We start from the raw sequence: 24,961 nt of genomic DNA, 5'->3' as shown, positions 1-24,961 counted from the left end.
TGCCCTTCGCTGTATAGGGTTCAGCAGGCTGTGCTGGTGCTTTGTGAATTAGCAGCAGTTTGGGAGTCATTAACTAATGCAAATGTTAGTATCGAATGTGTTCATATCAATGTTTACCAAATCACTGCAGATAGGACACAAAACTCTGAAAAGTTATATGCAGAATGCCTCAGATAATTGCAACTTTGAGGAGTTTAATTAGTTACACTTTGCTTCACCCAGACCTTCACTGACAGAATGGCTAAAGGGATTAGGTTTAATCTTACAGAATTAAATGGCTGAGACTAATTTGATAGCGAGTTTGTGTAATTTTCATAATCATGCTTATCTTAATGTATGCCTACAGAAAATGCTAATAATACTGTTATGGTTGTATGTTACGTTTGAAATTCCTTAGCATAAATTACTGAAGTGGTACAATGTCATCCTGAGATGGAGGGACTAGCAGAGGGACTTTATGAACTGACCTGGTTTGTACAAGGCTTTGTTTGGTTTAATAGCATTAAATGTCTTACTACTCTGAGGGAAAGATATGTAAAGGAAGCATTCATAAATCAGGGCTTCCATTTACAAGGTCCCAGATCTGCAAACCTATTTTGCAATTCAGATCTGCATAATTATGCAGAAATCAGCTATATTTGTTTATTTGTTCACTGTGCTAGCGCCAGGAAAAGAAAGGGTCTTCCTAGGCTGGCAGTTTTTCTACTATTAATCTCAACTAGTATTTTATGAAGCAGCAGCATTCTTCCTTGAACAGAAAGCTAAAGGATAGCTACATATTATCTCTATGTATTATCCGATGACCTGGACCCTTCCAGCAATGGACAGTTGCAGGGACTTGCAAGACCACGGGTAGTGGGTAGACACAAGCACTTCTTACAGAGCTGAAAGATCACAGGTGCTTGGTCTGCTGGAATCTGATGCTGGAGCCCCGAAGTCCTAAATCTTGTTTTTTTCTCTGTTCACATGGATAGCTTCTAAAAACATCTTGTTAGTTTCCAGCAATTTGGGAGTAGTGCTTAAGAACTTTAAATATTTCCCAACTCTGCTCAACCTCATAAGAGGTAGAAACAGAATAGCTCCTGTTACCACAAATGAAGGAAGGAGAGGGTGCCGGATGTTTCACTCTACCCAAAGCCCTGGGAATCCAGAACAGAACCTGCTGCTGACCAGCCCAATTATAGCAAGTCCAATTCAATCTCTGACTGTTCCTAGCCACTCTCCAGGCTTTTTGGGGTGACAAGAATATGGAGCAGTGGCTCTGCCCCACTATCAAATAGAGAAGCAGCTCCACCCACTCTTACAAAGGCGATCCTGTACATGTTTATTCAGAAATAAGACCCACTGAATTCAGTGAGACTTACTCCCATGTAAGTATAGGTAAGATTGCAGCTTGAGTCTTAATATTTTCTTGTCAGCTAGAATAGGGATTTACTTGCCCTCTGGGTGCTGGGAAAGCCCACCCCTTTTAGATAGCAAAATAATACAGTCATCTCCCTTCTTCAGTGCTCTAACACCTGAGCGTCTATGGTTAGTCTTCCATCGCTGGTTTGCTGACACAACATGGCAATCCAATCAAATTAAATATAAATAAATTGCATATGCTGTCTACTAAAAAAGTGTTGTTTGCTAGTGTAAATTTCAGTAGTGTAAGTGACAAGTTGTTTTCTTTTTGTGTCATTCATTCTCTTGTCTCCTTAGTTGGAGCTTTTCTAAAAAAACGTATTTCCTTACAGAGGGACATGTAAGGTAAACTCCAGGGCAGTTTAGTTGGCAGTAAAAATATTCCAAGGATGTGCCTTAGAGCACTGACCCTTGTGAATACTGACTTGCATTCTCAGTTAAATAAATAATGAACTGCAGAACAATTTAAACCTGTTTTGTTTTATTTTTCTCTCTAAAAGGAGCCCCATATTGGAGGAGAAGGCATGATAGGAGCTGGACTGTCACCTGAGCAGTTGAAACGGCTGCAGAGGTTTGATCCATCTGAAATAATTTTGCAGGGAATGGATTTTAATTCACTGCAAGAATTCAAATATGAAGATTTGATAAGCCTGGCAAATAAGGACTGTATAGGATTTTTTATTGCAAAATTTGTAAAAGTGTAGTGAAAATATGACTTAGAACTGAATGTAAAAAAATACCCTTTCTGTTAAAATGTGGAGCATTCTGAACTGTACTTCCATGCTGCTGCAGTGTTGCCAAGCCAACTGACTGACGACACAGTTACTATAGCAACAGTAAAATCTGTCAGCCATTTCCCTTGGGAGAGATCCACAGGTTGGAGAAACAAGTCTGAGAAAAGGGAGAGCTTCAATTTGCAGGGCTCTCTTTGGTTTTGCATTTGCAGTGGGCCACTGATTCTAGAAATATGCTTATTTTTTGGTCTATCTGGGTGATTTTATTTTTAAAACCCTGCAGTCATGTACAGTAGGAAGTCTGTTTTCAAAGTATATTATCAGTAATTAAAATATTCTGTTATGTTTTGTAATATCTTGTTTACTGAACTCTCAAATTGCTGTTTATGAAAAACAATTTTATATTATTAAATGACATAATTTCATACAAAATGATGTTAATTTTTAAGTGATATTGGGCATCTTTTTACTTATATTGATTAATCCATGCCTTTTAGCTTACATCCTACAAAGCCTAATTCTATTTTGCTTGTATTTGTCTTAACAGCCCATGCTTACTTATTCTTCCTTCTCAGGGAAAGCAGATTTGTGTGTTCCAAGATCAGATGTCCCACATTTTATTCTGAGGCAGATCTAAAAAAATACTACTGAGCTGAAGGATCAAGGCAAATGCCACTATCATCTGTGGTGCTTGAAGAAGTAGTGACTCACTAGCATTCCCATTACTTTTTACATCTTCCTATTATTACTGTTATTGTTGTTGTTGCAATCCTAGGTACCTTTCTATTGTCACGTTTGAGACTTTCAGATTTGATTATTCCGCTTCATTTCAAGAACTAACAAGATAACTGATACTCAGTTCCAGCACTTTTATAAATATTTATGCTGATGGAGGGGTCTGAGGTAGTGGGGTCAGGGGGATTAATCAATCATCCTCTTCATTTTGATCAATTTTGACAGAATAGACTGATATGTGGATGATGGTTGCAGGGGTCTGCTGTTGATCTGAGTGAAACAGTTTCTTGGACTCTGTCACTCAAGATAATTGAGGTGCTGCCTTAATTGCCAATGTGGCTGGAGATTAAGGTGGCATGGGTCTTTCATTTCCTCCCTTCATGCAAATGTTTGGCCCAGGTGAGCCAGGTGTTTTGTTTGTGACTTGGATACTTCAGATAAATATGGACAATCATGTGTGAAGTTGTAACAGTTTGCATGCAGCCACTTGAAATCCACTTCCCTATACCCTAATAAAGGGACCAAAATTTTACTACCAAGATAGCTCTTTGGAATCTTAGGGAAAAACTTGGGGAAACTTTTGCCTTCATGTTGTCTTTGTGAGCTTTCCACGAGTGTTTGTGAGCTGTTACACTCAGAATGCTGGGTTAGAAGGAGCCTTAGTTTGATCTAACATGGCTCTTTATGTTCTTTCTACACATCTACAACCATCAAAAATGTTGGCAGGATGCTACAGACAATCAGCTTACCAAACGGTTACGGGAATATTGTAAGTTACTGCCAGATAAAAGGCTGTCTGCACTTGCTCTTTAAGATGTACAATCTAATGCTGTTATAGGATTGTACTGCTCTACAATCAATTCATTTTTATTTCTCTCATCTAACAGTGTAATCCTAAACATGTCTGCTGAGAAGTCAGGAGAATTCTATGCAGGGACTCTTATTGTGGGGAGGATTGTAACCAGTTTCAGCCAAATTGGTTACACTCCCTTTTCAGATGTTCCTGTTCGGTGGTGGAACACCCCAGATATAGTGGAGAAGTCTATCCATGCAAAGGCTCCCCTCCCCCGACATTTGTGCTATGTGTGTGGATCCCGGGGAAGAGGCTACTCCCCTCTCATGTACGCTCCTTAACTATAAGATCTGAAGCCCATTTGTGAGGAAGAAGGTGGCTTAGGGAAGATGATTCTGAAGTAGATGACAGAAGGTAACCATGAAGTAGAGACCTTAAATGAATCAGATTTAGTGCTAGTTTTCTATACCACAATTTCTTGGGTTTGTATTCAATTAATGTCTTGCCACTTCTGTAAGGGTCTAGTGCAGGCTTCTGTCAGAACATGAAACGAGGTAATTTTCATTGCTTCTCTCCCCTCAGCCCCATCTGTTCTGGTCAGTTGGGGTACCCTTTGGAATAGTGTGGGAAGTGGAGCTGCCAAAAATAGCCTCCTCTTCTGGCTCTATCTGGATCAAAGAGCTTTCTGTCAGTGGGGATACAACCCTTTGTATCTTTTACAACAGATCAACTCTCTGGAAAAAAAGTCATGATTCAGGTGGGAGGCCAAGGTCAGGAAGGATACATTTCTTGGCTTTTAATATACTGACATTATTGACAGGAATTTAAGGAATGCACAACCCCTGGTTTCACACATAAATTAGGAATGCTTTCTACTTGACTTTTGAAAATATTTTAACTTAAAAAAAAAGATTTGAGCACCATCCTGCAAAATTAGTAACAAACAAGTTTCATTGAAAGCCACAGAATGAAACTTAGCCATGAACACACAACTGAAATATGAGCAGAAGCCATGTGTAATATATCTGCTGCTGGGCTGTATTGTTTTGGACTACAAGTGAGGGATCAAATGTCTAGATCTCCCACAGTTTTATGTGCAAAAACAAAACAAATCCCACAACCTTACGCAAAAGTGTAGCCTGCAACTTTGTCTCCTGACGTGTTGTAGATGCAGGAAGTCTTGTGTGTATGAGAGGAGGGATTCAAAAATGATCCTACACATTCCATCTGAAATGGCAAGGCTGGGCAACAGGTAACATCAGGTGGAGCTCTGCACACTTGTTTTCGCCTTCCACTTAAGTCCCGAAGCCCAGAGAGCTTTGGTTATGGGGCGGTATATAAATGTAATAAATAAATAAATAAACCTCAATTGGACTTAGGCTCAATTGACTTTTGCTGCATAATGCTTCAAGTTTTTCTGCTAGAAAATCTAATTCAATTTGTTTCTGAAATTAACTTGAACTTCAGTCGCTGACTTTAGACAAGGTTGTAACTTTCATGAACCAATCTGAGAGCTGATCTAGTAACTGTGTATGAGGGAGCTAGAGGTTTCCTGTTTGCCTGAATATCAGGCTGGTGCATTTGTATAGCGCACACAGAGTTACTTCTAGCGCTGAACATTTGTTTGAATCCCTAGGATTTCTTAAATGTAAGAAAACATTGCAGTTTCATTCATCTAGTATAAAAAAGCATTTGGTTTAAGAGAAAGTGTTTACTACTTGCCTAGATGGAAGTGAAGGCAGGCACTTAAAAGTCACACACTATTTGGTTCATGAATTTGTTTAATAACTTACCCGCTTTACCATATCACATACTCTGCTTGCTTACAACATAGCCTCCATCTGCCCACACTTGCCCTTAGTTTTCGGATCACATCTCCTCTTCAGGTTGGGGGCATCACTGAAGCCCAGGAGTAGGAGGGCAGTGGCCACTAACCTCCACACTGAACACCTGCTTACCATATACATTTTCATTTCTATTGGAGATAATGGCTTACATTACTATTGGCAGGCTGTATGTAAATCAGAGGGTGGGAAAAGGTTGACATGCTATTGAGGGGATGTGAGTGGAGGCAGACAGACACTGAATAAAGCATTTGTTTCATCATGAGTAACAAGAAGTCAGCAAGAAAATGGAGGAAATTACTAACTCCTGAATATGAATAAATATTCATAGGACTAGCCTGTGCAACCTGTTGGCAATGTTTAAAATAAACGTATTACATCTTTAGATTAAACAAGAGTAAGTCTCTAAACATGTTACATTAATGCTTGCTGGTTTTACATTTGGTTAAACAGGCAGAGAATTGGGAAGGAAAAAAAACTTGGACCCCAGCCTCAATGTTTCCTGCAGAGGAAGAGGACTGGAGCTGAAAATTGAAGGGAAAATGTGTGTTTATGGAGGCTAAAGTGTAACAGTCTATGACATGTAAGACATGTTTCCTGCTTACATGGCACAGAATGTGTAAGACTTTGTCACGGGGTGAGTGGATTTATAAGTGCCTTGTCTCGTTCAAAGTGAAGGGTTTTTTAAATTCTAGAATTTCCTCGGTATTATTTTTATTATTGTTTTTTAAACGGAAATTTACTCAATTATGAGTCCAGGGTAGGAATTTAACTTCACTGTAGTTGTAACTAGCATATATACTGCACTTCAAGGTTCTGAAAGCACTTAATGTGTTATCTCTATCTCCACCTATCTGAGAGTAAGCCACATTGAATTCAGTGGAACTTCTGAGTACTGTAGGTATATGTAGGATTGCATTTACTAATCTTAACATTAGGCTGTAGGCCATTATGCAATACAATGCTATGCATGCCTGCTCAGAAGTAAGATCCATCCAGTTCTTTGGGGCTTGCTGCCATTCAAGTGGGGACAGGACTGCAGCATTAAAATTATTGAAAATAAATGAGGACACTTATTTCTTGCATTATCTTCATGGCTTGTCCAGTGTTTCAACAAATACACTAAACATATATTGTAGTCTTTGTTGTTATTCCTAAATTGCCACAAAACATAAGAAGCTAAAGCTGAGATAATGACTTGATACCTCTAGAGACTGCTGTTATTGTCACAGAGAGCAAATGAAGTGATTATGGCAGAAAGACTGCAAAACGGATACAAAGCAGATACCTTCCCCTCCAGTTGAGGTGATACAGGGGCCCTCCTTGTTGAACTCTCAGTGGCTACTGAAGGCTTGTTGTTCCAACAGGCATTTTAACTGAATTTTGATTTTATAATTTTAAGTGATTTTTATTTTCATTGTATACGAGTTTTTGTATACTGCTTAGGATCTAAAAGTCCTCAAGTTCTGTAACTAGATCCAGGAGAGAAAGTGACTTGAGTGCATGCATGTGTACAAACCTCAAAGGCAGGAAACTACTCTTGCAACCAGATGAGGGAAGTAGAGACCTGGAGGCCCAGGAATCCTCTCTTCTCCTCCCCCGTTCATGAAAATCTCCTATTCCAGCATCAAAGAGGATGCATTTCAAACCATGGGGATGATGCCCACAAGGGTTTTAGCACAGATGTTGAGGTCTTCTGGAATGGGGGAGGAGGTTCTCCAAACTCTAGAGAACCTGCTTATAGCAGTGGAGGGAAAAGAGAACATAAGAACATAAGAAGAGCCTGCTGGATCAGGCCAGTGGCCCATCTAGTCCAGCATCCTGTTCTCACAGTGGCCAACCAGGTGCCTGGGGGAAGCCCGCAAGCAGGACCCGAATGCAAGAACACTCTCCCCTCCTGAGGCTTCCGGCAACTGGTTTTCAGAAGCATGCTGCCTCTGACTAGGGTGGCACAGCACAGCCATCACGGCTAGTAGCCATTGATAGCCCTGTCCTTCATGAATTTCTCTAATCTTCTTTTAAAGCCATCCAAGCTGGTGGCCATTACTGCATCTTGTGGGAGCAAATTCCATAGTTTAACTATGCGCTGAGTAAAGAAGTACTTCCTTTAGTCTGTCCTGAATCTTCCAACATTCAGCTTCTTTGAATGTCCACGAGTTCTAGTATTATGAGAGAGGGAGAAGAACTTTTCTCTATCCACTTTCTCAATGCCATGCATAATTTTATACACTTCTATCATGTCTCCTCTGACCCGCCTTTTCTCTAAACTAAAAAGCCCCAAATGCTGCAACCTTTCCTCGTAAGGGAGTCGCTCCATCCCCTTGATCATTCTGGTTGCCCTCTTCTGAACCTTTTCCAACTCTATAATATCCTTTTTGAGATGAGGTGACCAGAACTGTACACAGTATTCCAAATGTGGCCGCACCATAGATTTATACAACGGCATTATGATATCAGCTGTTTTATTTTCAATACCTTTCCTAATTATCGCTAGCATGGAATTTGGCTTTTTCACAGCTGCTGCACTCTGGGTCGACATTTTCATCGTGCTGTCCACTACAACCCCGAGGTCTCTCTCCTGGTCAGTCACCGCCAATTCAGACCCCATGAGTGTATATGTGAAATTCAGATTTTTTGCTCCAATATGCATAATTTTACACTTGTTTATATTGAATTGCATTTGCCATTTTTCCGCCCATTCACTCAGTTTGGAGAGGTCTTTTTGGAGCTCTTCGCAATCCCTTTTTGTTTTAACAACCCTGAACAATTTAGTGTCGTCAGCAAACTTGGCCACTTCACTGCTCACTCCTAATTCTAGGTCATTAATGAACAAGTTGAAAAGTACAGGTCCCAATACCGATCCTTGAGGGACTCCACTTTCTACAGCCCTCCATTGGGAGAACTGTCCGTTTATTCCTACTCTCTGCTTCTCAACCAATTCCTTATCCACAAGAGGACCTCTCCTCTTATTCCATGACTGCTAAGCTTCCTCAGAAGTCTTTGGTGAGGTACCTTGTCAAAAGCTTTTTGAAACTCTAAGTACACTATGTCCACTATATGCTTGTTGACACTCTCAAAGAATTCTAATAGGTTACTGAGACAGGACTTTCCCTTGCAGAAGCCATGCTGGCTCTGCTTCAGCAAGGCTTGTTCTTCTATGTGCTTAGTTAATCTAGCTTTAATAATACTTTCTACCAGTTTTCCAGGGACAGAAGTTAAGCTAACTGGCCTGTAATTTCCGGGATTCCCTCTGGATCCCTTTTTGAATATTGACGTTACATTTGCCACTTTCCAGTCCTCAGGCACGGAGGAGGACCCGAGGGACAAGTTACATATTTTAGTTAGCAGATCAGCAATTTCACATCTGAGTTTTTTGAGAACTCTCGGGTGGATGCCATCCAGGCCCGGTGATTTGTCAGTTTTTATATTGTCCATTAAGCCTAGAACTTCCTCTCTCGTTACCACTATTTGTCTCAGTTCCTCAGAATCCCTTCCTGCAAATGTTAGTTCAGGTTCAGGAATCTGCCCTATATCTTCCACTGTGAAGACAGATGCAAATAATTCATTTAGCTTCTCTGCAATCTCCTTATTGTTCTTTAGTACACCTTTGACTCCCTTATCATCCAAGGGTCCAATCATCTCCCTAGATGGTCTCCTGCTTTGAATGTATTTATAGAAATTTTTGTTGTTGGTTTTTATGTTCTTAGCAATGTGCTCCTCAAATTCTTTTTTAGCATCCCTTATTGTCTTCTTGAATTTCTTTTGCCAGAGTTTGTGTTCCTTTTTATTTTCTTCATTTGGACAAGACTTCCATTTTCTGAAGGAAGACTTTTTGCCTCTAAGAGCTTCCTTGACTTTGCTCGTTAACCATGCTGGCATCTTCTTGGCCCTGGTGGTACCTTTTCTGATCTGCGGTATGCACTCCTGTTGAGCTTCTAATATAGTGTTTTTAAACAACTCCCAAGCATTTTCAAGTGATGTGACCCTCTGGACTTTGTTTTTCAGCTTTCTTTATACCAATCCCCTCATTTTTGTGAAGTTTCCACTTTTGAAGTCAAATGTGACCGTGTTGGATTTTCTTGGCAATTGGCCATTTACATGTATGTTTAATTTAATAGCACTGTGGTCACTGCTCCCAATCGGTTCAACAACACTTACATCTCGCACCAGGTCCCGGTACCCACTGAGAATTAAGTCCAGGGTTGCCGTCCCTCTGGTCGGTTCCATGACCAACTGGTCTAGGGAATAGTCATTTAGAATATCTAGAAACTTTGCTTCTTTGTCATGACTGGAACACATATGCGGCCAGTCTATGTCCGGGTAGTTGAAGTCACCCATTACTACCACATTTCCTAGTTTGGATGCTTCCTCAATTTCATATCTCATCTCAAGGTCTCCCTGAGCATTTTGATCAGGGGGACGATAGATCGTTCCCAGTATTAAGTCCCTCCTGGGGCATGGTATCACCACCCACAACGATTCTGTGGAGGAGTCTGCCTCTTTTGGGCTTTCGAGCTTGCTGGATTCAATGCCTTCTTTCACGTATAGAGTGACTCCGCCACCAGTACGTCCTGCCCTGTCCTTCTGATATAGTTTATATCCAGGGATAACCATATCCCACTGGTTTTCTCCATTCCACCAGGTCTCTGTTATGCTCACTATATCAATGCTCTCCTCTAAGACCAAGCACTCCAGTTCTCCCATCTTGGTTCGGAGGCTCCTGGCATTAGCGTACAGGCACTTGTAAGCAGTGTCTCTCTTCAAGTGTCTTTGGCACTTGTGGTTTGGCCTGTGGTAATTTTGCTCTTCTGAATTTATATCCTGTGCCCCTGCTCTCACAATGCCTACTTCTAGGCCTACCCCTTTTAAAATTTCATCATTTCTTTGGTTTTTATCCCAGGGGGGAGGTTTATTCCGAACCGGACCTTCCTCAGCTCCTGTTGGGTTTTCCCCCTCAGTCAGTTTAAAAGCTGCTCTGCTACCTTTTTAATTTTAAGTGCCAGCAGTCTGGTTCTGTTCTGGTTCAAGTGGAGCCCGTCCCTTTTGTACAGGCCTGGCTTGTCCCAAAATGTTCCCCAGTGCCTAACAAATCCAAACCCTTCCACCCGACACCATCGTCTCATCCACGCATTGAGACTGCAAAGCTGGGCCTGTCTGGCTGATCCTGTGCGTGGAACCGGTAGCATTTCAGAGAAAGCCACCTTGGAGGTCCTGGCTTTCAGCATCCTACCTAGCAACCTAAATTTTGCTTCCAGGACCTCACGGCTGCATTTCCCCATGTCGTTGGTGCCAACGTGCACCACGACCACTGACTCCTCCCCAGCACTGTCTACCAAACTATCTAAACGACGGGCGATATCCGCAACCTTCGCACCAGGCAGGCAAAACACCTTGTGGTTTACACGCCCATCACACACCCCACTGTCTATGTTCCTAGTGATCGAATCACCCACTACAAGGATCCCTCCACCCCCTGGAGATATATCCTCGGCACGAGAGGATAGCTGCTCATCCCCCAAGGAATGGGTCCCTTCTAAGGGATTGTTTCCCTCTTTCTCAGCTGGATGCTCTCCTTCCCCGAGACTATCGTTCTCCATGATAGCAGAAGAGCTATCATCGTTGGAGTGGGACACAGCTATAACGTCCCTGAAGGACTCCTCCACACACCTCTCTGCCTCTCTCCGCTTTTCCAGGTCCGCTACCTTGGCCTCAAGGAAATGAAGTCGTTCCCGGAGAGCCAGGAGCTCATTGCACCGAGAGCACACCCACGACTTCTGTCCAACAGGCAGATAGTCGTACATGCTGCAGGCGGTGCAAAGAGGAAGACCACAAAAGCGACTGTCGAGCAGCCCAAGGCTTCAGCCTATCATACACAACTCTGCTCCCAGTGTGTAGGCCAAACCCATTAATGAGTCTACCCAGCAAGAGATAATTGACCAGAAGGAGACTGTGGCCATATCTCTCCTTTTGGAGAAGAATAATTTTTTTGCTGATGGGGAAGATGGTGGCCATATTCCCACCAGACCTTTTGTCTCAGAGGAATTTGCAGTAATGCTGCACAAGGCATGCAGGATCCTGAATATATATCTAGGTAAGGGAGAGACAGAAGTCAACAGAGGGAGCTTCATAGCTTTGGAAGCTGTTTCCTATGGTAAAAGTCCCAGACCATGAGGCTACATTCTTGACACCTTTAAGGAGATGCTTCAATCTGAGTGGACATGCCTAGAGGGTTCTAAGCCCTGTAGTGTCTTTTCTAAGCTGTATAACTTGTCTAAAGCTGTCATTGATAAATTGAAGGTGACAGTAATCAGTGTTTCCATTGTGGCCCTGGTTTCTGGAATGATACCGAGGGAGGCTGATGCTGTTCTGTAAAAATTCTGATGACAAAAACCAAAAAAACAAAACCAGGCTCATGAGGTCTCACCTCTGGCCATCAGGGCAGATGCTAGGATGGTTTCCCAGCAGAATGCTCATCTTAAACAAGTTCTCAGTAAGTTGGTCAATACCTTCATGGCCAATACCACCTTGGACATGTCAGTTCTCCGCCAGAGCATTGTTGGTGCATGTGTCTGTTCACTGCCACCTTGGTATGAAGAATTGGAATGTAGATTGCAACTCTAAGGAAAATCTAGTGGCTGCACTTTTTTAAAGGTGGCAAGCTGTATGGGGAATCTCTAGATCAGTGGTTCCCAACCTTTATGAGCATGGGACCCCCTTTATAAGCTGAAATTTTTTTGTGACCCCCTCTCCCCAGGGAGGCAGGCTGGCTGCCAGGAAGGAAGGGGGAAAGCAGCCTTTCTTTGCAGCCTTGCTTCTTTTTGCTTCCCAAAAACCCCTCTCCTCTCATTCTAAGTAAGGGTGTTGTCAGTAGCAGCAGTGCAAGGAGATGGGAATCAGTGATAGTAATCCCCTCTTCTTCCTGGTAGCCCCACCCTCAGCCTCCTTTGGCATCTGCCATGTATTTTATAGGCAGATGCCTGCCCTTAGTGCGCCTGAAAGACGCTCTGGCGCTTCAGCAAAAGGCCTTCCCTCTTGTTTGGAGCAAGGGGGAGGTGTCATCTGCAGTGCCAGTGGAAAGCAGACAGTGTTGAGGGAGTGAAGACTTTTTAAAAAATAATAAATAATTCATTTCTTTACTGTTCACGCCCCCCGCTGGATTACTCCGCCATCCCCCTGGGGGTCCCGGCCCCCAGGTTGGGAACCACTGCTCTAGATGATGTCATAGTGAAGATGAAGGCTTGTCATGTGGGGGCAAGAGGGAAGAAAGATGAGGACAAAGATAGTGGCCACTCCTTTTGCCCCTTCAGGACAGGTGGGCAAAATCCCAGTTTATGACAGAGATAGCATCTGGCTGGCGCTGCTAAGCTTCCACTCTCTGCTTCAGAGGAAACATGAGCTGGTCCACATGGACAAGATGATGGCCAAGGCATGAATTAATTAGCAGGGAGGCATCCAGTCTTGATCCAAGAGGCAGGTAATGCCTTGACTGAATTTGGCCCATCTAGAATCCCTACCAACAGAGTACAACTGTATTGTTGACAATTCCTGAGTGTCATTTTAGTATGCAGAAGCCATTCCCTTATTTTTGGTGGCCCTGTTTTGTTTCCAAACCGTTAGGGGGAATGATACAAGCAGTGTACATTTCACTTATAAATGTTCTCCACCCACCTTTCATATTCTGATTATTTAAGAACAAAGCTTCTTAAATGCAAGGCTGCATCAGTTGTATATAATCAATATTGCTAGTCAACACACACTTATTTGTATGTTAATCCTTTATCTTTTTTCTGTGTATGTTTTTAATCTCCTTAGGGCAAGACATACTATGTTTGCATTTCGTAACCAGCACAAATCCTGATTATTAGGGCAACAGGCATTTTACAATGCTGTTAGTAAAAGAAATTGCATATTCAAACCACTTCCTTCACAGGAGGCTTTTATGTATTGATTGGATTAGTTAAAAACCCTTACATTCTGTCAAGTTCTTGGTGAGCAAGTTCATAATACAGTAGGGCCCCGCTTTACAGTGCTTCGCTAATACAGTGGTCTCAATTAGACGCAATTTGACTAAAGCCCCACTCATACAGCGCTTGTTCCGCTTTTACGGCAGTTTTCGGGCATTGTGCGCCATTCAATGGGTTCTGCTTTACAGCGGTTTTTGGTTTACAGCAGGGGTCCAGAACGTAACCCGCTGTATGAGTGGGGCCCTACTGTAGAGACATAAGCCATCACCCTGCAAAATACCTCCTCATTTTTTCTGAATAGTAATTGGGGAAAATATGTAATGAATAGGGTTAGTAAGTTAAGCACTACATAGTAATCCTTAAGAGATGATGAGCAATGGTACTCACCTGACACTGACCAATTTCTTAGAATTCATCAGTTTCCTAATGTCAATAATGACAGTGCATACTAGGAACAAACCAATAAACATTGGGTTGAATTTAGGTTAACTTGGTTGTTTTTAAGTCCCATTGAAATCGATGGGATGAGTTAGTTGTCATTTTTGACCTATTGATTTTAATGGAAGCTAACAGTGCAATCTGATATATATCTACTCAGAAGTCATGTCCCATTGAATTCAATGGAATTTGCACTCAGATAAGTGTATAGAATTGCAGCCTAAGCACATTCAGTGTTGTGGGCCCAAGCCTGTGGAACTCTCTCCCAACTGAGATTAGACAGGCATCCTCATTGCTGAACTTCAAGTGCATGACAAAATACTTTCTTATTCTAGCAGGCATTTTAATGTAGTGTTAGGGTTTCTGTTTGGTTTTATGATGACTTTTTACTGTTTTTGGATGGTTTATTATTATGTACAACACTTAGAAATTGTAACGATTAAGTGGTATATAAATGTCTTAAATAAACTACCCACTGAGTGTCTAGGATTCTAATTAGATGATCACAAATGTAATCATATCTTTCATATGGATGCTTGCTGTAAAGTTTCCATTTATAGATGCTAAAGAATTTGAAATGCTGCAGAAGAGTTGCAAAATAGGACAAATCCTACCGCAATAAATATTAGGAAGCGCCAAATTCAGAATACCAAGAGTAGTAACTACAACTGGGGATGAAGGCGAGAATATTGGTGTTATAGCAGAAACATAATGAGTAGTGGAAAGAGGCCCACAAGGAATCATGGATGGAAGAGAGAGAATACCCCCCTCCCCATTGGCAGAATTTCAAGACTCTGCTGAACTCTGGGGTAAATAGCTTCTTTCTCTCCTAGTCTGAACATCAGTAGTCTAGAACTATACTGTAGCTCCTCCTTAATACTGACTCCTGTGGCCTTACTTCCAGATACATGTGTGTAGGATTGCAGCCCTTGTTCTGAAACTGTGGTACAATGCTGAGGTAGGGGTTTTCATTTACTTCTCCCTCCCTTCCTGTGGTATATGGGAGAGTTTAGAGTAGTGGTCTCTACAGCACACATCAATATACATTAATTTCTGTACTTCTTCAAGGACATTTTTAAGTTGTTAGAAGGTCTGATCCCATCACAACTTAAGAGTCCAAGGTATGATGCATAAGCATCCGACTGCTTGCCCTGAAAGGGGTTGAGCTTTTAGAAGAGTTCCAACTGAATACTTGCAAAGGCTTGCAAAACATCTGCCTCTGCAATTATAACAACAATAGAGACAAGTGCGGGGGGTAAAACGTAGGCATTAAATAAAAAAAAATTACCCAGCAAAACAAAGGCTACTTAAAAAAGAGGATTCTGCATTATGGTGAAACTCAATGAAAGAGGGAGCTTTATGAAGTAAACAATTTCACTATTTAGATGCGACCACAGAGAAAGCCCTTTTTCAACCCTGTAGGTCTTTCTCAGCTGTGTTAAAATGTGGCAGGAGATGCCAAAGACCTTGAAAGACACTGCCAGAGTAGAGTCTAGATAATGTTGGGCTAGGTGGACAAAGAGTCTGACCTGGCAGAAGGAAGCTTCCAGGGTTTCTGTAACACTCAAGTTAGTGGCTGACAGGTCCAAATGTTAGTGTTTTGTAGCTATACAGGAGAGGGAGATGGCTTCTGGAGTGTGTGAGAAGCGAAACATGCCCTCCTTCCTTCCTCCTAAAACACCCTGGTATAGTGCAGAGAGGGATGTTTTTACCCCATATCCCTACCCCTAGCCCCTGGAATACTTAGTATAAGCTGTTAGGGACTTGAACAGATTAAGACTGTGAGCACACTAGTTGCCTACAGCAAAACGTTTCCATTGGCTACATTTGGAAGGGCAATGGGTTGATCAGTTGTGCGCTGATCCCACCAGATTTACACTAAAAAAGGGTGGGGTTTGACTAATGTCGTGTGCCCTTTTTCAGATAAGAGGTGGAGACGAATTGGCAGAACAGTAAGAGTGTCTACCCTATTTCAGCCCCCTCCAGTTTTTCTAAAACTGACACATGAAGCATCTAAACCTGCTGAAAGTTCACAGCTCCTGGTCAGAAAATTTCATACACATTATTTTCATTTTTTGAGTTTATAAACTTTTGTGTACCTAGGAAATCCTCCAAATATGTAGAAACCCATACCTTATTTTTGAGTGGCCCCATTTTGCTTCCTCAGAACTGGCACTTGATAATTCAAGTTGGCTATTGGAGAGAACGATAAAGATGACATCAAATATGAATTTCTTCTGAAGCACTGAGACTTTCACATGTTAACATAGAGTGACTTTACAAAGTTTATTTAGTAATGCAACATGGAGTATCTATCTGTATTAAATTATGCAGGTATGCATAGATTCGGGCAATATAAAACTCCCAAACTATCAGAAATAAAAATGTGATATCCATGAAAGTGTTTCAACTTTTCAAAATTTTGGGAGTAATTGTTAAGAGGCATGTGGTATAGTGGTTAAGGTGTTGGACTACGACCTGGAGACCAGGGTTCGAATCCCCACACAGCCATGAAGCTCACTGGGTGACCTTGGGCCAGTCGCTGACTGTCAGCCTCAGAGGAAGGCAATGGTAAACCACCTCTGAATACTGCTTACCATGAAAACCCTATTCATAGGGTCACCGTAAGTCGGAATCGACTTCAAGGCGGTCCAACACACACCATCCCCAAGATGAACTTCTTTCTCAGGAAATATAATTTATGCAGCCTTTCCCAACCTTTGGGTCCCCAGATGTTGGACTACAACTCCCATCAGCCCCAGCCAGCATGGTCAATAACCAGGAATGATGGGAACTGTAGTCCAGCAACATCTAGGGACCCAAAGGTTGGGAAAAGCCTTATTTATAGTGTGCAATTTAAGTTTTTGACTTATAATTTTCTCTTATTTATCTTTTCCACAGTACTCACAACTTAATAAACACGCTGAGCCACTGTTCTTTGAAGGAACACTGAGCAGAATTTGATCTAGCCTGGCCCGTACAACAGGGAAGTAAAAAATATACTGTGTTAACTTGCACTGAGTACAAGTACTAGTTGTACAGTGCAAACCTGAAATTCCTTTTAGAGTCCTGTTTGCTTCTGGCAGGAATTTTGTTAATTGCAATAACCTGTTAGCAATCAACTAGCAGCTAAAACCCAGAGGTAAATGTCAGAGGGACATGTTAACCAGAATTGAGAGATTGTCAACTATAGAAAAAGTGCAGAAGCTACAAAAATTTATTTTCCAACAAAATAACTCTCCACAAGCGGTGTAAACTTTTCTTACTAAAACAAATACTCTAAAACACAAAAAGATTTTACATTTCCAGTGAAACAGTCACATTTGCCTGTGTTTTTAACTTTCCTGGATCTTCATCAAAGAGCCAGCAGATTGATGCTTTCCCAATTACTTGTAGCCATAAATTTCCTCATGTTGCTTGCCTGCAAGTTGGACCTTTAGTTATAGACAGAAGGGAAAAACTTACTGGTTTTTAGAAGAATCTGTATTCTCAGGATGGGCTGACTGATGTACTATGATTCAGCCTTAACTTCCACATTTAGAGTCCTAACTTCTGTGTTTAGCTGCTTAGATGAGTTGTCTGCTTACATGACTGGTGCGATGCTTGAAATGGAAGCATGGAAGATCTTGTGCTCCTTCTATAAGAGAGTCTCCTAAAAGTGTGGCAATCCCTTTTCATGGAAGTAGTCTCAAGGTCTTCTTTTGACATTGTACTAGATATGTAAATAGATCTCATGCCTAAGCAGCTAAATGTAGAAATTATGGTTGAATTGTAACATATGGGTTGCCCTTAAGAATCTCATGTGTATCCTTAACAACCACTCCTGTGATATATATTGTTTTACACACAAGCACACACACTCATACACCATGTCAAATGTGGCCTATCAAGTGACAAGAAAAAGTTATCCATGTGTTCACTGCAACTGGTGTGTACTGTGTAAAGCAGGACCACTTATAGTGTCACATTATTTTGTCAGATTTAAAAATGCAAAAATGATTATGTTTGCAAGGACAATCCAACCTTTTATCTAAAGTATTCATTCCTATTTACAGTAAGTATAAGCTTTCTGCTACTGAAGAAAGTGTGTCTAGAGTGAACACTGTTACATTTCCTGAATGAGGCTAGTTCCAGTTGCCAGTAATTCAAAAGCAAATCTGCTGACTTGGCATTAGGACTCTTAAACAGTGTAGTCAATGTTATGTAAGAAGGTGTTTGCAGAAATAACATTTATAAACTGTTTATACAGTACACAGTACCAGTACATAGAACAGAGATTTTGACATTATGATCCCCTGTGTATAAGGCAAAACTGAATTTTGTCTCCAAATGTAGAGGTACAATAAACAGAAAGTGGCTCTCAAATCAATGTGCAAATCAGGTGCCTACAGATTAAAAAATAAAAACAGATGAGAACTTCAGGTTTGGATTGCTGATTTTGGCTTGCTGAAAAACATGGGAAGTTAATAAACATCAACTGTATTTTGTCTGAAAACACTAACAACACCTTGATGGCAACAGATCTTGTTCAAGTGGCAGCTACCAAAAACAGCTTTGGGGGAAAAAAGCACGGTACAACATCAGGAACTTTGCAGTTGTACTATGCCAATACGTTATAACACTAATCAAAATGAATATTCTATTTCATGCTATTGCTGTGAAAGCAACAGCAATTTTAAAAATCAGCATACAGGATACCACATGTTCTGCAATGTAAATCCAGATTTGGTTTTTTTGTTTTGCTTTTTAAAAAAGGGGCTTTCTTATACACAACTCCAAAACAAACATGAAACTGCTGGAGGCAAATGTTATTGGTGAATGTACACATCCCTCTTCCATTCTGCTGTATCATTGCGTTTTTTAGATATCACTTCCCCATCCTTGTCACAATATTGGTCCCTTGATTTATGACGGCTACGCTGCTTGTTGCCTTCATTGTGGTCCTGCTCTCGATCCCTTTCCTTTGAGCGAAGCCTTGATTCTCGATGTCTGTGATCACTACTTCCATGGGACACATCCCTGTGACTGTGATCTCTGTGAGAATCATAGTGTTCATGAGAGTAATCCTCCTTTGGCTCTATGTATGTTGAATCTCTGCTGTCTTGTGTTTCTGAGTCAAAAGTTTCTTGTCTAGACAGGCCACGGCTAGTTCCACTGTGATGGTTATGGTGGCGACCTGAAGAGGAACAGCGGTGCTGAGATTTCCTGGTGGGTTCGGCACGTGCTTCTTCTTCCCCTTGGGAGCCAGTTCGTTCAGAGGCTGACTGCTCATTCCTCTGATCTCCTTGAGAGCCCTGATCAATACGATAGAATTGTAATTTCATATTGGCAAATATTTAACAGAAAATGCCTCAAATGGTCCTCAAACCTGTTACTCTTGAGCAGACACAATTATGTTCACAATGCTATTCCAGAGTAAGTGGTTTGAAGGCAACAACCTATGGCTAGCAATTTGGTCTAATCTAGGATTTTAGGAATTGAACTTTGACTGGAGATGTTGCTTTATAATACAAGTGAACCTTTATTCCAAAAAGAAACAAAGTTAGTCTTACTTTATTTTCAGTTAGCCCTGAGCTCTGGTGATCATATGAACTTTTAGAATATTTTGATTAGCCCCATCTCCCAGCACAGACACACCACACAGAAAGTAAAGAGTAGATCTGGCAATGAGGTGGATGAGTCAGGCATGAGATAAACCTGATAGATTTTTTAGAGCAGACATCAGTGCAAAAAGATCAATAGCAAACAATAGAATGTAAGTGAATCAAAAGAGTGTCCATTTTAAAAACAGGATTTTGTCCTTAAAATAAAGATTAATTAGAAATTCAGACTTGATAGCACTTGTATTATAATACCAATAATATCACTGTTGTACTGTTTTTCAAGGCAATTAAGGTTGCACATTCTAAACAAACCTATTAGGGAGTAAGCCCCATTGAATTAAATAGAACTTACTTCTGAGTAAACTTGGTTAGAATTGTGCTGTAAGTGCATTCTAGTTGTGGCAGGATGTCATTTTTTACTTCACAATTGATCTTTGCCAAAAGCAAACAACAACAAAAGACACAGTGACATTATTGTTTAATTTCCTAGCATGTTACTGAAAATAGAAATGAAAATTACCACGCTTAATCAAACCTAATCTTCATCGGCTCAATGTTTTGAAATCACTGAAAAATGAACAATTGTGATTAATTACCTTAACTTACCTATTTTTTTACCATTCTCACAACTGAAATAACTTAAAAGCAACAAAAATCGCAGTGACTGTTAATGAAATATTCATAGTTAAATATTATTCCAAATACTAGTATTTTATTTTGATTATCAAAAATAGTTAATTTAAGAGCAGAATTTTTTATGTTTTCTAAATTCACAATTCCTATGAAAAGTATTTCTCCTTAACCTTACCTAGACAGCATTTGGACTTCAAAGAACCATGCAATGTAGAACCAGATTCTGAGACCCATTACATATATTTTTTACGTATTTTAGGAACTGCCTATGTTACATTTCATCTGCATTGGATCTGAAAGCTAAGGGAACGTTAGCAATGTTTTTATATTGAGAATTAGATCCACTTTTGTAACACAGGAGCCACCACAGTGCATGTGCACAACAGGGGCTCTTAGAGCAAAGCCTTAAAAAACACAAACAAACCCAAAGCACCTTTACCTGTAAATTAACATTTGGGCCTGGGTTGATAGGAAGAGTGGCAGTTGCCAGTGTGCGAGTGAGAAGCTGGTTAGGAGGATGGCTGCTAGCAGGATGTGTGGACTTCCAATAAGCTTCCAAATAATCAGCCAGGTGTTCACAAGCATCTTCAAGCTGATTCTCATCCAGAATCACATCAAACATTTCCTACAAATGAGATTATTTCAGTCAAAGCCATGGCACTGAACAGCAAAGATTCACAAACCAAATCTAACAACACAAGCAAAGAACTGGAATTAAATCACATTTATTACATTCAAATTATGAAATTCATGTACTTCTTTTAAAATAACAAATTTAAAATCAGCCAAAGCTTCATGATACAGCATTAAAGTGCACTACTTCAGAAAAAATCAATTACTTCCACCATTCTGATGGAATTATAATTTCAATTGCCAAGAGAGAAGATTTCATAAACAGGGAAAACCCATTATTTACAATAGAAAACCAAAGGATCAGGCTATCCAATACATTCAGAATAACCAATACATTAAGAGAAAGAGACTATTGATTTAAAAGTTATTCAATGGTATCTTGAGCTGAACAAAGAAGTGTGCTACATTAACAGATGCTGCATGCACTGTTTGTTCCCTCAGTACAGCTGGCTGGGCTATGCTCATGGATCTACCTTTTAAAAACAGTAATTGCACCCATCAGGAGAGGAGCAGAGGGGGACTTGACTTCCCTATCACTTGATTGGCATGGTTATTGCTTTTAGAACAGAGGTTTGCATGTGCAGCCTAAGCTGCTATGTGCACAGACACTTGAACACTGCAGAGATTTCTGCACTTGTGGTTTGCTACAAAAATTAACACAGATTTACTTTCAAGTAGTTTTTGATCAGTAATGAATGGGATCAGTTATACTTATACAGTTCCACTTGTATATATTAAAAGTAACTCACTGGAGGGCACTGAGCCAGTTTGTCAGCTGCTACCATTTGAACATTAAGGTGCTTAGCCTGAGATTTGCCACGGGATTTTATCAACCTCTGTAAAACCTGTGGGGAAGAAGGCTGCAGTTAAAATATGAAAGAATAAAAATATAATGTAATCAACTTTGAACCATGTGAAAAAAGACTGCATACATAGATATCCTAATGAGTGAAGTATTTTAAAGCAGGGACACAGAAACTACCAATCAACCCCAGGATAGTGTTGTGCCAGCCTGCCAGCCTTACCCTGGCCTGCAGTTAAAATGGCTGAACACCAAAGCCTTGTGGGGATTTTTTCCCTTGACATCTTTTTTGTTAACCTGCTAGCAAGCAGTTAAACATTTGGTTCCCCTTCATCACTGTGACTTGGGGATTTTACAACACAGCTGTATCAGCTTACAGTTAGCTTCGCACCTTCTTATCAGCAGAAGGGGCCTGGCTCCGTCAAGGCCGTAAAACTCCTTGAATTGTTATGGGAAACCAAGAGGAGGTGCCAGGTGCTGTGGGAACATAGTTTTTTCATCCCTTTGATGAAAATGTTAATTGGTTAATTGTCTCTGGCTGAGAGGGAGATTTCTTCCATAAGAAGAATCTCAAAACTCTGGGTTAACTGTCCCACTTCGGAGCACCACCTTGTCTCTTTGGTGATGTTCTGTTGTGGCTCCATTTCCATCCTGACTCACAATTCCCTGGGGGAGAAGGCTATCCAGCTAGAAATCCTTTGGTCTGTAAGTATAGCTTAGGCCAGAGAGCTTTGTTATTTTGATTTGTGCCAAAAACTTACTTTACTGTTTTTCTTATCAAACCTTGCCCTGATTGGGGGTGTATGGTAACAGGATTCAATTTGTTGCTAAAACTTACTTTTGTGCACCTCTTTGTTTGTTGTAACATTTTTATACTTTTCTTATTTTTCTTTTTAATAAACTTTAATTACTTTAACCGGCATGTGTTCATTTCAGAGAGAGGGGTCAGTTCCTAAATTCAGTCCTTGCCATTCGACTACAACTACCGTGTAACAAAGGAACGTGGTACCTGAGACTTTAGAAGGGGCAAGGAGTATAGCTAAACTCTTGCCCTGAGAAGCTCTGGTGTTTAATTGGGCTCTGGAGTTCCCTTCGCCCCAGAGTAGTGAACCAGTCAGAAGGGTGGTGGCAGTTACTACCTTGCAGGGTTGGTGTGAGCGTGCACAACCTTGGCAAACCAGGATTTGCTGGGATCAATTGCCCAAGGCTGGGGATTGACTCCCGGGACAGTGAGAGCAGACGGGGAAGGGTTCCCCGCTTTCACTACAGATAGGTCATAGTGGACCATTAACCAGCCATGTTGCCCCTTTTAATTCTTTGAAATGTGTTTATTTTGTGCATTTGGGGAGAGATATTTTCTTTTACTGAACTCCTGGGAAGTTTGCTATTTGATATTGTGAAGTCAGATCCTATACAAAAGATGTCAGTGGTTCCACATGCCCTTTCAAGTATTCGATGCATCTATCCCCTTCCCTTCCCTGTGGACTGTAAACCATTCCACCCTTCCTTTGGGCATAATCAGAAATTCAGTGGCAAACTGCTATGCTGTGTACTGTTCACTGGAAACCATTAACTCATTAACAATATCCACATACAGTACTTCAAGATGTAATTCATCAATATTTTCAGGCAACTGGGTTAAAAAATACATAGTTTCCTACCCACAGCACAGGACAGAAAGCAAAAGTATGGCCAAACATTGAAATAACTGATAAATATTTACCTTTGGAGAAGAAATCTTCACATATACTATAATGGGGGCCAGAGAGGTTTTACTAAGTTGAGCTGGATGATTAATAGTATCGGCATCAAGTACTACCAGCTGTAATGTCCTTGCTAATTCAAATATTCGTTCAATTTCACTCTGAACCTCAGCTGTGGAAAAGTAAAAATACTCTATTTATGGCATTGTTAAAGAAGTATTCATTTTGTAACAAATAAAGAAAAGACACATGAAAGTGTGCAGCATCCACAACACTGTTTTCCACACTCACATTTTAAGTAGAATAAACTTTTTTAAAGGAAGATTATAGTCCTTGTGATTTCTGTTCTCTAAAGACAGTACTTTCAGCCTTCACATAACCTATTGGAGAAGCCTAAATTGCTAACAGGTTATTGCCATTTTAGTATCAGTCATGTGATCTATGTACATACATGAAATAACATTTTAGAATTTCCATCTCCTTCCTTAGAGGCAGGGATCTGGTCTACATTCACCGATAAAGTTTTTCATGCAGGTGGACTGCCTGATCCAGCACCATTCCTGGCATTCTTGAGGACCCAAGGATAACACTGGTATATGATCCATCATCAAATTGAATGCTTTGCACTCACATACCATGTTCCCTATGTGCCACTGCTGCTCTACAGAAGACCACCCACGATCAAGTAGATGGAAGAACAAAACCACACCCTCCATTCTCCCTCACTGCAGCTGCCAGTAAACCCTTTAACTGATAATAATGTCTGCATCTGTGTTGGAATCGCTTTTTAATATGTTTTTAAACCTTTTTTTTAAAACAATATCTTTTTTAACCTTTTTTAAGATATCTTCAAAGCTTTTAAAAAATGTTTTTAAAGTTGCTTTGTTTTAATGTATTTTAAAGTCTGTTTTATGATGTTTTAAAGTGTGTTTAGTGCTTTTGTTTGCCGCCCTGGGCTCCTGCTGGGAGAAAGGGCGGGATATCAATCAATCAATAATAATCAAGGAATGGGTTGGCCAAATCAAGCTCTCAGTGTTTCAGTGTTGGGACTAACTTTGTTGATTGTATGTACTGGAGGTTGGGCTCGAAGGGCAGTTTAGGGATCCTGCTCGTGTACCGCCCACCCCGCTGCACGGCAGACTCCCTGGCCGAAGTGCTGGAGGTGATCTCGGATGTGTGAATGTTGTCCCCGGAGCTGTTAGTTCTGGGTGACTTTAACATACATGCCGAGACCACTCTCATCGGAGCCCCTCGGGATTTCCTGGAAACCATGGCTTGCTGGGAACTGCGCCTTAGTAATATTGAGCCCACCCATGTAGCCGGTCATACTCTTGACTTTATATTTGTCCCAGGGGGGGAGGATAGTGTGCTGAAATTAGGGGTTATTTCTTCTACCCCCATGTCATGGTCAGACCACTATCTGGTAAAGATGGATCTCTCGATGCCACACACCCTCTGCAGGGATAAAGGTCCTATTAGAATGGTCCGCCCCAGGCGCCTGATGGATCCAGATGGTTTCCTGACGGCGCTTGGGGAATTGGAACCTGCTGAAGGTCGCCCGGTCGAAGCCCTGGTGATGGAGTAGAACGAGAGGATCGCCAGGGCGTTAGACCGAGTGGCTCCGAAACGTCCTCTCCCCCTGAACAGAACTCAAGTAGCACCATGGTACACACCA

The 24,961-nt window shown here is 41.1% G+C and overlaps 2 protein-coding genes and 1 long non-coding RNA gene across 15 annotated transcripts in view; 2 read left to right on the top strand and 1 right to left on the bottom strand.

Moving 5' to 3' along the window:
- Positions 1–2,570, top strand: part of NSUN6 (NOP2/Sun RNA methyltransferase 6) — a 42,547-nt gene extending 39,977 nt beyond the window's left edge. For all 9 annotated transcript variants that reach the window (XM_061586351.1, XM_061586352.1, XM_061586353.1 and 6 more), the window contains one exon: positions 1,905–2,570. In XM_061586351.1, coding sequence (XP_061442335.1) covers positions 1,905–2,108 — 204 coding nt within the window. In that variant the 3' untranslated portion in view covers positions 2,109–2,570. The remainder of the gene's footprint in view (positions 1–1,904) is intronic.
- Positions 2,571–17,111: 14,541 nt separating this feature from the next.
- The window catches only part of CACNB2 (calcium voltage-gated channel auxiliary subunit beta 2), a 163,359-nt gene continuing 155,509 nt past the window's right edge, over positions 17,112–24,961 (bottom strand). For all 5 annotated transcript variants that reach the window (XM_061587867.1, XM_061587866.1, XM_061587869.1 and 2 more), the window contains exons 10-13: positions 23,307–23,458; positions 21,531–21,626; positions 20,588–20,773; positions 17,112–19,206 (exon numbers count right to left, since the gene is read on the bottom strand). In XM_061587867.1, the coding sequence (XP_061443851.1) occupies positions 18,721–19,206; positions 20,588–20,773; positions 21,531–21,626; positions 23,307–23,458 (920 nt within the window). In that variant the 3' untranslated portion in view covers positions 17,112–18,720. The remainder of the gene's footprint in view (positions 19,207–20,587; positions 20,774–21,530; positions 21,627–23,306; positions 23,459–24,961) is intronic.
- LOC133365626 (uncharacterized) lies at positions 22,195–24,210 on the top strand. Its single transcript, XR_009758263.1, has 2 exons — positions 22,195–22,288; positions 23,776–24,210. It is a non-coding gene; the product is annotated as an uncharacterized LOC133365626 (long non-coding RNA).

This window comes from Rhineura floridana, chromosome 10 (assembly GCF_030035675.1).
Source record: "Rhineura floridana isolate rRhiFlo1 chromosome 10, rRhiFlo1.hap2, whole genome shotgun sequence".
NCBI classification, from domain to species: Eukaryota; Metazoa; Chordata; class Lepidosauria; order Squamata; family Rhineuridae; genus Rhineura; species Rhineura floridana.
The sequence above is the reverse complement of the archived record's forward strand: the minus strand, read 5'-3'. Positions and strand labels throughout refer to the sequence as shown.